At 38.7% G+C, this 16,141-nt stretch overlaps 1 protein-coding gene across 3 annotated transcripts in view; it reads right to left on the bottom strand.

Moving 5' to 3' along the window:
* The window catches only part of WWC2 (WW and C2 domain containing 2), a 101,562-nt gene that overhangs the window by 70,295 nt on the left and 15,126 nt on the right, over positions 1–16,141 (bottom strand). The window contains exon 1 of one of the 3 annotated variants that reach the window (XM_062628502.1): positions 6,780–6,800. The exons of the other annotated variants lie outside the window; for them this stretch is intronic. Coding sequence (XP_062484486.1) covers positions 6,780–6,784 — 5 coding nt within the window. The 5' untranslated portion in view covers positions 6,785–6,800. Of the gene's footprint in view, positions 1–6,779; positions 6,801–16,141 lie in introns of those variants that run through there. 3 annotated transcript variants of the gene reach the window in all.

The raw sequence follows: 16,141 nt of genomic DNA, 5'->3' as shown, positions 1-16,141 counted from the left end.
GACCAAGAGAACAAGAACCAGGTGTGTGCAACAAGAACTGGCTACTCGCAAGAAAACCAGGAAGCATTCTGTAATTCCATCATGTAAACGGTACATAATTACGTTATTGCCAATCCCTTTACAGATGCCCTGGGAAACACAGGAGACAAACACAGCTTACAAATTGACAAGATGCATTACCACCTCAAATCCACATTTTTCTTTAAAAATTTTCAAAATATAAAGCTAGCTAAGATCTTAAAACACAGATTCTACAACAATATGTTACCAATAACAGTTGCTATTGCATCTGCAGCCATGCCTGCAAGTCTGTTTATGCATCTGAAGAGGCTGATGATACTGTAAAATGGACTGTAACTACAGACTGATGGATTGTCAGTGCAATATTGTTCCATTTAGACAAATTACTTGCTTTTGTACTTCCTAGACCAGAAAAATACATAGAAGAAAGATTTCTTCCTAAGGTCAAAGTCCACAAAAAATGAGAAATTTACTACATATACTAGTGAATGGCATATCTTTCTGTCAAGACACAGCCCAAGATATTTCATAGTTCTGTGATCTGAGATTATCAGTGTGCATGTTCTTAAAAATGTGTATGTGAATATATACATATATATACACAGACACATACACACAGACACAATTTTAACATGTTTTATGCAAGAGTAAATCTGCATTCTGCTGCATTCTGTGATTCCTTCCCTCACTCCTCCTCCCCCCCCCCCCCCCCGAAATCTGTTCAGGATTAAATCAATTGTAACACTGAACCAGAGGTTATTCATAATATGATTAGAAGCCTACCTTATCAATAGGAAACTCTGGACTTTGGTCTCTGTTCTCTTCTAAACTCAGCTGATGCCAGTATCACTGACCTCCTTAGCATACTTCCTAGACCTGATTTTACCCACATTCTGAATGACTATGTGGGTACAGCTTGATATGTTTTGCTTTAGCTATAACTATTTGCATCAATTTTGTAAGTGATTTATTGTGATTTATAATATATGTGGTGGAGGGTGTGAGGAAGAGAAAAAAATTACAGTAGTCATATCTCAGAAAATGGGGCAGAGGGGAAACAGAGAGAATGGGGAAGAGACACAAACAAAAAAAAAACTCCACAAAAAAACCTGAGACTTCTTTCCTCAATTAGAAAGGAAGAAAATGAAGGCTGATGAGAGGTACATAAATACCCAAGAATTCTGACCAGATTTGTCTTGCAAAAGATTTCTCTTTCAAAACTATTTCCTCCTTTGCTATGTGGTGCTTGACCTACAGTCAAGATGTGGAGTTTTGAATTCAATTATAACTAGGGTCAATGCTCAACTTCTATAGCAACTTCAACATGCATTTGAAAACTTTCTCCAAATCCCAATTATCCCCTACACAAAATGACCTCATATTCTTTGCCATGCAGCAAGATCTTGTGTGACATTTATATGAAGTGGTGTATGATTAAATTATACACCCATTCATTCTCATATAAAGCAATGTACATTACACATTATTTATTTTCTCTTACAATGCAGTACTTGCTAGTACTTTCTCTAGAAAAAAACTGTTCTTAAAAAAATATACCTCTTCCCCCCACTTTAAGAACTGAGAAGACAAAACGAACGTTACTATTTAGCTGCAGAGAAATGAGCATCTATTAAAATACAACAGAAGAAACCAGACGATGGAGGGGCTGCATGCACCCTTTCCTGGAATCTGGCTCATTTAACTACATACTTATATTTAACTACATTACAGAAGGGCTTACAGGTGACTTGCCAGTAATACAACAGTAGCACATAAAGCTTCCTCTGAGCACTTCCCCCCAGACACTTTCACTTAGCACAATGACACAGAATAGCCACATACGATCAGCATCAGCTAATTTCTTATTTTGCAAAAGGATGACTGAAAGTAGTTAATTCTTATTTTGATCCAGTAGCCCAAGACAAGCAAATGTAAAAATGTAAATCAACTGATCAGAGAAAGGGATGTATAAATACAGGAAAAATGCTCTAAATACTTCTCTAGACTTCTGAATTTATTACTCAAGGTGGACCTTGAAATCAAATTGATTCTTACCCAACTTTCTAAAACTATAGGCATTGTGACTGTAGAGGATCTATGAATACGTCTCCTAATCCCATCCCAAATAGCCTCTCAAACATGGATTTTAATCACTTCAGGCACGCAAGATCAATTTCTTCTATAAAACTCTGGGGTGCAATTAATCTCATCAACTTCAAAAGTTAGTTATCTAACCTGAATTACCCCTTCAGTTTCCCTAGGGAGGCTGATTCAGCACATCTGAATATTTAGATTTCCCTCTTTTATTAGTGACTACAGAAGGAGACTGAAAGCAAGGTTCCTTAGCCTATACAAGGTAAATAAATTTATTGGGATGAATACTATACCAGGCAGCAGAGTGCATACAGAATGGAAAACCCAAACTCTAGTTCCACATGTCAGTTCAGAGTTAGAGAGAAGCGCTCATCCTCCCTACAGCTGAGGTCAGCAGCCACTAACAGCATGAAAGTTACATTACATTGGTAAGACAATTTTCTCTTCTACAAATGACAGTTGCTTAAGCTGGAACAGAATGCATTTGCTTTCTATTAATAACACTGCTGTCACTTTCCCAAGTTTAAAAAGTGGTAACTGGGCCATTTATCTGTAGAAAGGGGCAGATTTGCATGCCCTTAAAACACCCTTTTGCCATATTCTTTGTTCATTCAGTTCTATAAACTAGCAAATCCCATGCGCAACTTCTCTCTCTCTCTGTCTTGAAAAAGCTCATTCATGAGACTGTTGACAGGATTTCAGCTTCTAAACACCGTGTTCTTAACACAGCAGTGCCTCCTGTTCAGATACGAGGCCAAGACATTATGTACAACCTTTGTATTGCTTAGGTACATTCTCTTTTAACAAGGGTATTATTAAGATATACTGGCACTTTATTACAGGTATTACTTTGAAAGAGTAAGTGACTGGACATCAGTAACACATCAGAACACACCAAAGAAAGAGTAACGTGGAGGCAGCCCCTGTTTTAGAGTAGTGTGTAAAATAAACAAGTATGGTGCAGTTATGCATTTTTTACCTTGCTCACAAGATGTGTGCAACCAAATGTTAAAAAATGCCTATATTTAAAAGATAAGCAAAAATGCACATTACCTGTTTTACACCAACACAGAATGATTAAAAGTAGTTCAAACTAAATGTCACCCCGTTATTTTAATTATGAAAAATTATCAGTAACATTGAATTCTGCTGCTTTATGCCTACAGCCACTACCATGTGCATCATTAATCTGCTTGTTTTATATTACACATGCATGCACATAACAGTATAGGTTTACACTCAGATGTTCTTAGCAACGCTCTTAATATTTACATGCAGCAGTCAGCACTACACTGACGGCATCATGCCATCACCTTTTTGCACCACAACTGGATACTCAAAAACTAACTGCAGAGAATAAAGGCACAGGGGAGTTATACACTTTTAGGAGGCAAGGATTTATTAACTCCATCAGTATTTCCTGGATACCTTTAATGAATTTTCACTTGTTTTCTGGATTTCAGGTAATTTTGCCCCTGGGAATCCAAAGATGGGTAAACCAGTCAAATTAATATAAGAACAGAAACTTGAAATATGTGGGCACTGATTCTGATATTCTAAAAAAACCACAAACAAACAAATAAACCCCCACACATACTCCAAAACAACAACAACAAAAAAACCAAACTATATAGGTACAGTATCACTCTTAACAGCCTGCAGTTTGTGTCCTATCAGTATATTAGGAGCTTGAATACTTCTGACAGACAGCAGACCCTAAAGAAATAACTTCTTGGGTTTTACAGAGGACTTCTGGTAAACAAAAATGTCCACACATGCAGATAGAGGATTATACTAAAAGACATACATAAGAAAGTTTGCTACCTTACAGCAACACCGAATGGCTGGACACTATTTGGACGTGTACTAATGGGGGTAATCCGCTGTCACAGCTACTTTACAAGCACAAAAACTTGAATGGCTTGTATCTCATTTACAAATGGGCTGTGGGCTCATGCAGATACCACTAGCTACATTCAGTGCCGTTTCAGGTAACCTCTAAGACCTTGCAAAATACAATTTCCATTAAAAGACTCCTGTCTAGCTAGCCAGCAGCCCAGGTGAACACAATACTGTGTTCAGGAAGCACATGAAGATCAAGCAGAAACCAAGGTTGTATTTACCTTTTTCTGACCTCGTAGGGCTTGAGGATTTTAAAACTTTTTTTAAAGTACTGAGCAAGTGCTTTCTCTGTAATTTAGGCAAAGTTTTCAAGGCTGCTTTGAAATGCTTTGCTGAAAAGGGCAATGTGCTGAACAGTCTTCAAGTTCCCAATTAGCCCTCCAGAAAGACAGCTGCATTAAAACTATCACGTGAAATGGCAATTTTGGCCAATTATCAGTTCTGATTTGTACTACCAAAAGGCCTTCCTGAAGACAAACTCACAGTTTCATAGACTTTACTATGGGACACAACTGTTCACCACATTCATTAAGTATTGCTTAGAAATAACAAGCTGATACCTCACCAGTGACTGGGTTTGGAGACAAGCACTAACTACAGCAGCAAACTGTACTCCATACCTCAAATATTTTCCAGGAACTACTCTTCTTGATTTAGTTAAACATTTAACTGCCAGGGCAAGGATGAAAACAAACCAAATAACCTTTCTGCAACCACACTATAACAAAAAATCCTAGATTCAATATATTTATACATCACTTACTAAACCTGTAATACAAAAAAACACAAACATAAATCTGACTGAAATTCTTAGCTTCCAATATCTATTATGAATATAATGATTTTAAGCCAATTCATCCATGTATTTACTAGAAAAGATGCACTATACATATCAACATGTTCTTTATAACAAAAAAAATCTACTGCCTGCAAAGAATTAATAAAAATTACTGTCCTTATTATTTCTTTATTTCAAAAGACTTATCTTCAATGCTTAAAAACCCTACACATCCCCAAACTCCCTCAGCTTTAGTGCAATACAGAAAAGTAAAGGATGGAAACCAGAAATCTTCAGGTCCTCCAAAGATTTTGTCTATTTCCTCCACAGAAAAAAAACACAAAATGAGGAACTGATGCCCTTCTCACACATGCATACACACCCAAGGAAGGAAGCACGGAGAGAACACAGAGTATTTCAGTACAGGAGGCAGAAGATAGGGGGAAGTGAGTGCAAAGTGAATACATTGCCTTCCAGCTTACCATAAGATGCTATGTGCATGTTAATGACTGCCATAAAAATACATCATAACAGCAATGAAGCAAAGCATAACTGCCTCTTCCCAGTCACAAAAGGGTTAGCATTAGCTCAATGTCAGCTCACTCTGTCCCTTCACAGGTGCTTCTGAAAAGCCACATAAACTGAATAGCTGCGACCCAGAAGGGGAAGAATGCTTTTGGGAAGGAAGGGACCCACACCCACTGGTTGCAGGACCAGGTCAAACTGCCTGCTGGCATGTTTTTTTTGTTTCCTTTTCCTTTTGATTATGATTAACTGTTTTGGCTTTCCACTTAACAATTACCATCAGTGAAGAAAAAGCCCCACACTGAACACAGCTATACATTTTGCTACATAATTTTATCATTGAAGGTACTGAAGGAAACCAAATACGTAAGTGAAAAGGAGAACTGGTATTTTCCAGCTCAGCATACCAGCTATTTGTTTTTGAGGGCACCCCTCCCCCCAACAAAAGCATTACTTGTAATTTGTTTATCCTTTTAACATTGCCAAGTTCAATGCAAAGATGACATTTTGAAAGGTTAGGAGGGGAGGGTGGGACAGAGGAGTGGAAATGGGTAATGCCATGAATGTTTTCTCCTGCGTTTTCTTTGACGCAGCAGTTGGTCCTACACTGGCCTGTAAGCACTATAATATTAGACACCTGGAATGTGAGGAATGTCTGATAACCATACCCTAGCACAGGGATAATTCCACAGCTATAAACCAATGATATGACCTTTGAGCCTTCCCCCGGAAAGCTCAAATGCAGTGACATTATGAAAAGGCTATTATGTGCAGTGTTGCCATAGGTTATTTGTATATACACGACTGTACAGTGTTGATAGAAGGAAACCATGTTGTCATCAATTGAGAACACTGTTAAGAAACTCTGCTGCTAGTTTTAATACAAGTCTGTAAACACCATGATATTTTTCCAGTAATTTCAAGCGTTCCCAATCCTACAATCTCTACCTGCAAACTTCAACCAACCAACCCAGTCAATTTTATGAAATTCAAAAGAGTCAGAAACTGCAGTAAGTTCCATATGCAAATATGCAAACAGGAGCAACATCTGTCTCCAAAGCTTACCTTTAATTGAAGCATGATACAATAAACAGTGGGAGGGAAATATCCATAGACTGGGATACTTTATTAGAATAAATCAAAACTGATACACTTATAATAAAGGATTAAAACATTTATTCTGTTATTTTGGATGATTTGTCCAAATAGCTGTCAGGCACAAAGTATCAAAAGCAAACTTCGTGGCAGACAGTTAACTACTGAAGGGTTAAGTATAGGACATTTCTGTAGAGTGAAAACTAAATCTGGGAAAGCGAAATGCATTTCAAAGAAAGAACACAGTCAAAACGATCATGATAGTTAATGTCAGCATTAAAGATCTGACCTATCCCTAACCTTTCCCCATTCCTCCTTTCTGTAATTTCATACACATGCTAGAGCAAATCACCCCACTACTCACCTCATCAGCTACAGAAAATGATTTGGAATTTTTTTTCTGTGAATTCCCCTTCACTCCTCCTGCAAACACATGCTTGCCTTGCAAAGGACCTTTGAATTTACAGAGTGGATATTTAAAGACTCTCCTCACCTAACTGCTCCCACTGAAGTCAGCAGGAGTGTTACCAATTTCCTGCTACCAACTTAAGTAGCAGGAAACTTAAATCTGTGACAAGCACTTTTGAGAAGTACCATCCATCTGAACATTTCAAATAACCCCACAAACATTCAACTTCAGTGCTGTGAAGCACTCCAGCCAAGTACACCAATCATTCCAGAAGCAGGGAAGAGTGAACTCGAGTTAACTGTCCAAGGTCATCGCAATTCAGTTACAGACCTACAAACTGCACCCAAGGGGAGACAGCACCCCACTCTTACCATTATCAATACTGAGTTCTTCATGTCCTCATTTCTAGTTTCTCATCTAATCACTTGTTTGGTAACAATTTTTAACGCATACTTCATTAAATCATTATGTGTTTTGCAGTACACCGCAGCTCCTGTTGCAAGAAGACTGAGTCAGATCAGAGCTCAAATCCTATTCACAATATTTATTTAATTCAAGTTTTAGATTACATTTCTTCCCAGTGGCAGTAAGGTTTTGAGGAATAGGAAACACACAACAATTATCCAACAGGAAACATTTAAGTGTTCTGCTGTGACTTCCTTCCCACACACCCACTCCCAGAAAAGACCTGAAAACAAAAACACAAAACACCCCAATGCAGCAAATTCACAGCTTATCACACATCACTCTTTACAGAGCATGTTTGACACAAACAGTTGTTCAGAGCAGGGGAAATACTTCCAAGGCAGCAATTTGAAAAGACTACTGAGGAATTCTGTGAGGTACTGCAAAAGCTAATGATGTACTTACCAGACTACAGTAGAGCTGTCTACCTTTCCCACATGTGGAAAAGCACTCTTTTCAGGTTTATTAGCAGTCTGCTAATAAACTGATCCAAAAATATTATTCTAATCCAGGTTAAAGAACTACTTCAGAGAATGTAGTACATATTAAAACCCAGTCCTTAGCCATGGTCGCTAATAATGCAGAGTAAATCATCATTATTTCTTCAAATAAGTGTACAAACATCAAAACAGTATTCACAATAGTGCCATAAGTAACTGTAATGTTTTACCAGTCCTGTCTTTCAAAGTGAAAGCATATGTGAGAAGGCAAAAGAAGATGAGAATACCAGGACAAGGTTATTTTGCACATTTGCAAATTCAACTGCTTAAGCTAACACTTGGAAACTCAAAATTAAAAAAGGAAAGAGGTTATTCACAAAAATCTCTGAAAAGGTTTTCTACCACTGAATTGCTTTTAATTGGAGCAAGAGATGTTAAGTATTTTTGCCAACACCACTGAAGAAGTCATTCAAAACTCACTGTGGATGGCTCTTTGAATAAGCTCACCATTCAGCAGAAGCTGAAATTACAGACAGCTTATTTACAAGTTACAAGCAAAGAAGTATAAAACAAACCAGGAAACATCACCATACGATTTCTATAAAGCCACTGTGTGATTACATTTTAATACTGTGTTCAGCTCTGATAGCCTTGTACTTCCGCACCACAACATCTCACAAGTAAAACCATAGAGCATGATACAGAGAAAAACAGGCAACGTATAGTATGTAATGTAACTGAACAGACTAAGATTATCTATGTTGGGAGCTGCTTACAGAATGGAAATACTAGATACAAGGAAAGGAACAGGCAGCACATACTCTATTTCTCACACTACAAGGAGGCATATGCAGAAGAGTACGCTCAAAAAGTTCTGTACCACACACAACAGCATGTGGACCTCACTGTCACACCATTTTGTCGAGTCAAAACTGTAACTGCTTTCAAAAACAGAACACACAAAAGACAAAACCTACAAAGAACAGATCCACAGTAACGGTAAACATAATATTCCAGATACAATCATTTTCCTATTGGAGTTTCTATTCTAAATGCACTTTTCTTCTACCACATGCAGAAAGACAAAATAAATCTGCCAGTCCTTCCTTTTGCAAGGCTATTATGACTTGAAATCAGAACTCTGAAGACAGAAACCATGTCAGACACAGTACCTTGTCTTAAAGACTCTAGCTACTTAGAAGCTGATGACTTTACATTAATAAATAAAAAGACACCAAAATGAAAAAACAAACAAACAAAAAGAAAGAAGAGAGGTGATAATTTTCAAGATAGCTACTGAAACAGCAGCATAGCTAAGCATTATGCCATCATCTTTATTCTTTGGCAACAGAAAGGAACACACAATAGACAAATCCTAAGAGTTCATTTACAATGATGAAAATGCAGAGAATGCTTCCCAGTGGGAGGAAAAAAGGAAAAGGAAAAAAGACTTTGGCCTTGTGCACACACTTCAAATGAGGCTCTTGTTAGAAAGCATTCTTAAAACTGCCTCATTACAGAGAACATCATGGAGCTACTGCAACTCACAAGCAAAGATATCTTTGACATCCCTTTAATATATTCTTATTTGATAAGCATTTAGTTATTTTAATGTTTTATAATGAGTCACTAGAGTTTTTCTTACCTTTTTTTTTCTTCTGTTGAGTTAAGAGTCACAAAGGATGTTTGGGTTTGTTTGGTTTTTTTCTTAAATATTAAAGTTGACATTTCTTAGATTTACATTAATCCTAATTATTGCAAATAATATATGGTCAGCACTGAATTTTAGTAAAAATGGAAAACTAACCTAGTCAGGAGAATAATAAGTTACTTCAGCAGTACAGCTCCCACAAAGCTCACAGCAACAGGTTCCATCTTGAGTTGAAAGAAAGTAACATGGTACCAATTCTTTTCATCTGTCCTAGTCTTGTAACAACAGCCTGCAGTCCAGGCTTGCCTTCATTTGGGCTGGTGCTCAACAGATTATATTCTACATGGAAGTCAGCAAGAAGTGGACAATTGAAGGGACTTGTTCTGTTTAACATCTGTATTGATGATTTGGAGAAGGCATCAGAGTACACACCTCACTTGCAGATGACAGCAAACTGAGGGGGAACAACCAACACTGTCAAGAACATGACCATCATTCAGAAGGGCTCAGGCCAAGAGGAACCTTCAGAGATTCAGCAACAACAGATGCAAATGTCCCTTACAGGGATACAGGCTGGGCCTGATCAGCCTCCTATATCAACAGGAGTATGGCAGTTACCTCCACTACTTTGCACGTACTAGACTGCATCTCAAATACTGCATCAGTTCTGGCCTTTTCTTGTTCTAAGAAAAACATACTGGAGCAAGTCCAGGGGCAGACCACCAGGATGGTTGGGAGCTGGAGCACTTGCCCTGTGAGGAGAGGCTGAGGGACTGGGGTTTGTTCAGCCTGGAGAAGAGGCAGCTTCACAGGGATGCAACGTCAGCCTGCCCTTACCTACACAAGAAAGTCTTCAAGATGACTGCATCAGGCTCTCTGCAGGGCTGGGTAGGGTGGGAGGATGAGAGAACGCAGGCATAAGTTAAAACAAGTTCAGACTGAATATAAGGAAAAAGCATTTTCACCATGAGGATAGGCGCACGTGGGACAAGCTAATCTGCAAAGTTGTACCTGAGTAACTGATCTCAGAGCTGATCATACTTTTTTTCACATAATTTTAAATCTTTGTGATCACCACCCTTACAAGCCACATGCGCACATACACATACATGTGTACTCACTCCTGCCTTCCCTTCCTTTCTTGGAGCTTAGAACTCCATTATCATATGTCTTGACTATGGAAAAATAATCTTCTTTACTTGCCTGTATCACACCAAATACCGAGGTCCCATAATAATTTAAGTGGACCTGCTCTTCCTTCATGCTAAATTTTCATGCCCCTTCTCATTTACTTATGCTGGAAATCATACGACTTCAAGTCAGTCCAAAGAAATAAACTAGTAGGAGATACTGAAATCTTTAATTTTTTTTTTTTCACCACTTTAGCTGCCTAACCAGTTCACTACTGGTACAAAAGCCAATGCAAGAGAAAGCATGGAACCACTTGCAGTCCCAATTCAGGTATAAACTAGTCATGAAACAACCAAGTTCCTAACCGACACTGAAACCCTGGTTCTTGATGGAAATTGTAGGCAGTACTGTAATATACATAATTACTACTACTACTCCTTACGATTAAGCTGTAAGACTAAGCATGTACAATTGGAGAGTGCTTAACTATCTTGTGCAAGTTTTATGTGGTGAAAGATAGGAGGCTTATTTTGGTAGTGTCCTGGGTTCAGCAGTAGCAGTCACGTTTCTCCTTCATGGTAGCTGGTGCAGCGCTGTGTTTTGACTTCCAGTCTGGGAACAGCGTTGGTGATACTGATGTTTTCGGTTGTTGCTAAGTGATGTTTACCCTGACCAAGGACTTTGTGAGGCTCATGCTCTGCCAGGGAGGAGGGGAAGCCAGGAGGAAGCAGAGACAGGGCGCCTGACCCAGGCTAGCCAAGGAGGTATTCCATACCACAGCACATCATGCCTGGGGTGGGGGGTAACTGGGAGTTACCCGGAAGGACACGGGCTTCCGGGTGGGACTCGTTTCTTGGCCGGTGGTATCGTATTCTCTTCCCTTGTTATTTTCTCTTATCATTGTTGTTGGTGGTGGTAGCGGTGGTGATTTGTGTTGTACATTGGTGCTGGACTGTTCTTGTCTCAACCCATAGGAGTTGCACTCTTTCGATCCTCCTCCCCGTTCCTCAGGGAGCAGAGAAGGGGAGAGCCCTGGGCGGGGGGGCCTTGATTGCTGTCAGCCTGGCAGCACTCACTGGGAGTGAGTGAACAAGTTGCCTGACTGGGTTTAAACCACAACAGGTAGGTTGAGGGTTTTTTTGACTAACAATGAACCTCAACTAGTTACAAAGCCCTATTTCTGAGAAAAGGGAAGAAATTACAGAGAACAGTATTTAATTCCTGTTGTATTATGAAATGGAAACGCTTGGGCACTTAGGAAAATTGCCATTTATTTTAATACCTTGATCGACTGGCTACTTGAGTTTCAAAGTAGAACTGTGTAAATCAGTGAAGTGCCCAATCCTGCAAAGGATACACAACTTCACAGAATAAGCCAAGGGAACTTCCACGTGCGGTCTTCTTCCACGCCAAAGTCAAAGGCAGCCTTGCCATCGTTTTCAACAAAGTTAGAAGCAAACTTTGAATATGATTAATATTTTAGTTACCTAACTTTTTTCATGGCTGCCAAAATAAAACCTAAAACATTGTGTCCATTTGTGAGAGGCTTTGCTATTGCCATTTTGACTTTTTTTGCCAAAACCAGCTCCTTAACGAGTCTCTAGTAAGGAAAGAGTTTAAAGACAATTGCTAATGACAGTGAAAATTACAGTACTGTCTCAAATACTGAGCAGAGGCACTTCTATAGAAAAATAACACCTAAGCATAAACAATTGATTAAACAGTAACCTCCCATGCTGTATATCTCTTTAGTACTGGAAGAGGCAAGTTGCCCTATAAGCAATGTTTCAGTAAATTCAGCTGACTTGAAAGCTGCAATTTCACAGACTTATGGAATTTCTTAGATGCGGTATTTTTAAATGATTACTTCATAAAAATCACTTTAAATATTTTCTTATATGTAAAGTTTTTATACAGCTTATGTAATGAAAAACCTGAACATTAGCTCACACAGTGGAAATAGGCAGTCATTCCTTGCCAAGATAAGCATTACATCTCCATTTGCCATTTATTATTCTTTTAAACTGAATAGAAAAGATTGCTCTTAAGATATAGTCCAGATACAAATTTCTACTATCCAATTACTTATGTAATCTTTTTTAACTTCTCAATGGAAGTCTCTTACTATTCCTCATAAATCAATCTACATCAGTTGCTTTCATGAAAAATCTTTAACATAAATATTAATACTCCAAGATACTATTTCTCCTCCAATTCTACATGACATCTTTAGGTTCCTTTGGGAAATTACTTCATGTATCATTCAAGCTTTTAAAACAAAACCTATCTACTTAGAATCTAGGCTTCTGACTCTCATCCTATAAACATCGGTCATCTAAAACAATTTCCAGAAGTATTGGAAAGCTTAAAAGTAGGCCCACTGTAATTAAATAGGCGTTAAATTTCTAATATGTTGAAAATGCTACTGGGCTGCATGCACTTCAGTGCTCTACAGTATATAAAGTAAAGCAATGGATACAAATGCAAGGACAACTAACATTCAGTCAGAAAGTACAGGATCATGGAGTTTGACCTAATGAGGACAGATTTCCCAGCTCATGACAGTCCATGCAATTCTTTTTTGGTTGATTTGCAGGCACTTCGCATGGCTAAAATTCTGGTTTAGAAACTAAACTACGTGAAAAGGTTAGGGAAGAAAGAGAGGATCATGATTATTCACAGTCCAGCAAAAATCTGTTTTATGCATTTTAGACTCTGGGGATTCCATAGTAAATTTAAGAGAAGAAGCTGGAATTTCCTGATCTGGCAAATATGACCTAGGGTGGGGGAAGGATAATTCTCCAAAGAGCTTTCAAATATAGGCTTGGAATTTTGCCAGACAGAACAATGATTGATTTAAATCAGCCATAAAAAGAGAGATCTGCTCTTCTGTCAAGTCTTTGAAATGGTAGAAGTTAACAGAAATCATCAGCACTGTGTGCTTGTTTAATGAAAAATCCATTCTTTTACATTTAGTTCTAAACATTTTTAACACACTTGTGGGCTAATCATTTCATGCACTCAGATGTTAGTATACCAAGCATCTTCTCCTGTGCCAGGCTATGAAGTACCGAATTTTTACAAGCAAAAACATTAAGGAAGACAGGTAGGGTTTTGCAATAAAATAAAGCACTTTCTTTTCTTCCTAAAGGTGATCTGCATAGCTCTTCACCAACTTTTCTAATATATGGTAATTTTATCCTCTCCCAACCCAACTCCTGTGTTTCATCAGTTTCTACACTGAACAAATAATGGAAAAACTGCTCTTTATTGGAAGTCAAGGAGAAAGGGTCCAAATTCTGTCTTTATTGCTGATGTTGGAGTGGGACTCTTCTTCAGAGATGGTAGTGGGTGATGGGTTTAAACTTAAACAGGGGAAGTTCAGGTTAGATCTAAGGAAGTTCTTTACTATGAGGGTGGTGAGGCACTGGAACAGGTTGCCCAAAGTAGTGATGAATGCTCCATCACTGGCAGTGTTCAAGGCCAGGTTGGACAGAGCCCTGGGGTACATGGTCTAGGGTAAGGCATCCCTGCCCATGGCAGGGGGGTTGGAACTAGGTGATCTTAAAGTCCTTTCCAATCCTAACTGTTCTATGATTTCACTGCTTCATGCCAAAGATATACAAAATACTTAATTTTGCCCATCACCTTTTCTCTCTTTCACTTACTGCTTTCTTTGTGTTAAAGTGATTGTATTTCTATCACCTGTATTTACAATAAACAGGTAACAAGGTCACTGGGAACTTTAAAGAACTAGTGGCATCCACCAAATGGTACTAGAGCAGTCCATGAGTACCAGTGGAGCAACAGTACTTAAGATTTCTTAACATTACAGTATTTCAACCATCACTGCAGCCTTTCAATACTTCAAGTATTACTTTAATACTTTCAATATTCCAGCTCCTTAAAGATCTGAAGAGGGACATTTTACAAGGGCATGAAGTGACAGGACAAGAGACAGTGGCTTTAAGCTGAAAGAGGGTATATTTAAATTAGATATTAGGAAAAGTTCTTCAGTGTTGAGAGTGGTGAGACACTCAAAGAGGTTTCCTAGAGAAGCTGTGAATGCCCCCATCCCTGGCAACATTCATGGCCACGCTGGATGGGGCTTTGAACAACCTGGTTTAGTGGAAAGTTGCAGAGGGCAGAGATGTTGGAACTGGATGAACTTTAAGGTCCCTTTCAACCCAAACAATTTTAAGATTTTGTGATTAGCATTTCTGCTTCAACACATACTTTTGTCTAAAAGTCATTTCTGCCTTCAAAAATCTAATCATAACAGCAGATATCTTTTCTTTAGAATCCCAATAAGGAAAACAAACAAAAAAAAAAAAACAACAACCCACAAATGCTGCCACATTTAGTTTTTGATAATGACATTTGGCTTCATTTGACCAGAGCCAGCAGGAGAAATGCATCATCTTGCACAAGAGACTAATAAGAGTTTGGAAAGTAACTACCACTGTTATCCTCTTGTGTTTCCATGCCTGGATTGTTCTTCCTGTTGTCCCTCTAAAGCCAGCTGCTGAGAAATATGCAAGGAAGCAGCAGTGCTTGGTGACCCTCACTGGCAGCCAAAGAATTAGTCTGCTTGATGGAGCATGGCAATCCACTGTGCCAGCTGAAAAAAAAAGCAGGCTGGAGTATTTTTTTTATCCTTTCACTGGACTTCAGGAAGACAAAATCTCTTCCTTTCACAAACCTGACAAGGAAGCTTAATTGATGTCCAAAGGGCCTTTACTGTACTGACACTCACTATGCTTAGGCTATAACCAAAGTCCTTTATGGGTGGCCTGAATACTTGTGAATGGGCTGTAACCAAGAATGTGCTGCAGTATGGATAACTGTTTCAGACAGTAGGGACACAAGCAAAATGACCTATGTGGAGCGATGCTCTTGTGATACTTACTTTAGGCAAAAAGACTTTGTCAGAAGAGCAAAGAGTGACAGAATATAGCTTTTCATTCACTAGTGCAGAATAAGATAGGGGTCAGAGGAACCCCTCAGCTGAGATACTGAAACATCCCAACCCTAACCTTCATATCCGTTTCCTTCTGTCTCAGCTTCCTCCAGCTGCTATATGCCTCAGAAAAAAAAAAAAAACAAAAAAAAAAACAACAAAACCAAAAAAAACGCAAAAAACAATCCAAACTGAAGGGAGAAAGCAATTTCCAAAGGCAGAGATAGCCCAAAACACCACTTAGGACCTTCTGAACTCAGATTTTTTGGGATCTGCAAAAGAAGGCCTGGCTAAGCATGTCTGGGGACTAAAGGCAGAACTAACACAAACTATACAGAGCAAATCATGCTCTTCCTGCCAGTTGCTAACAATCCTAGTTGTGTTGTTTAGCTACCAACAAGCTAAAAACACACTGTGGACTTTAGGGCAGTGAAAAATGTTGCATTCTCCTGCTGTCATCACCCTTACTGACCTGTTACTTATCCCATGCTATTCATACAGATGGAGTGATACATTTGAACAGGCTAAGACCCACTCTTTCCATCTTCTGCTTATTCACTCAGGCTGTTTTTTGAATGAAAAGAGAAAAGATCGAATGCTAGGAACAGAGGGCACACAGGACATGCCAACTGAAGCAGGGAACTTCTCAGCCGGGAACTGAGAAGGTAAA

The sequence above is a fragment of the Pezoporus occidentalis genome, unplaced genomic scaffold, assembly GCF_034315485.1.
Source record: "Pezoporus occidentalis ecotype Australia unplaced genomic scaffold, CSIRO_AGI_Poc_V1 ctg1, whole genome shotgun sequence".
Lineage (NCBI taxonomy): Eukaryota > Metazoa > Chordata > Aves > Psittaciformes > Psittacidae > Pezoporus > Pezoporus occidentalis.
The sequence above is the reverse complement of the archived record's forward strand: the minus strand, read 5'-3'. Positions and strand labels throughout refer to the sequence as shown.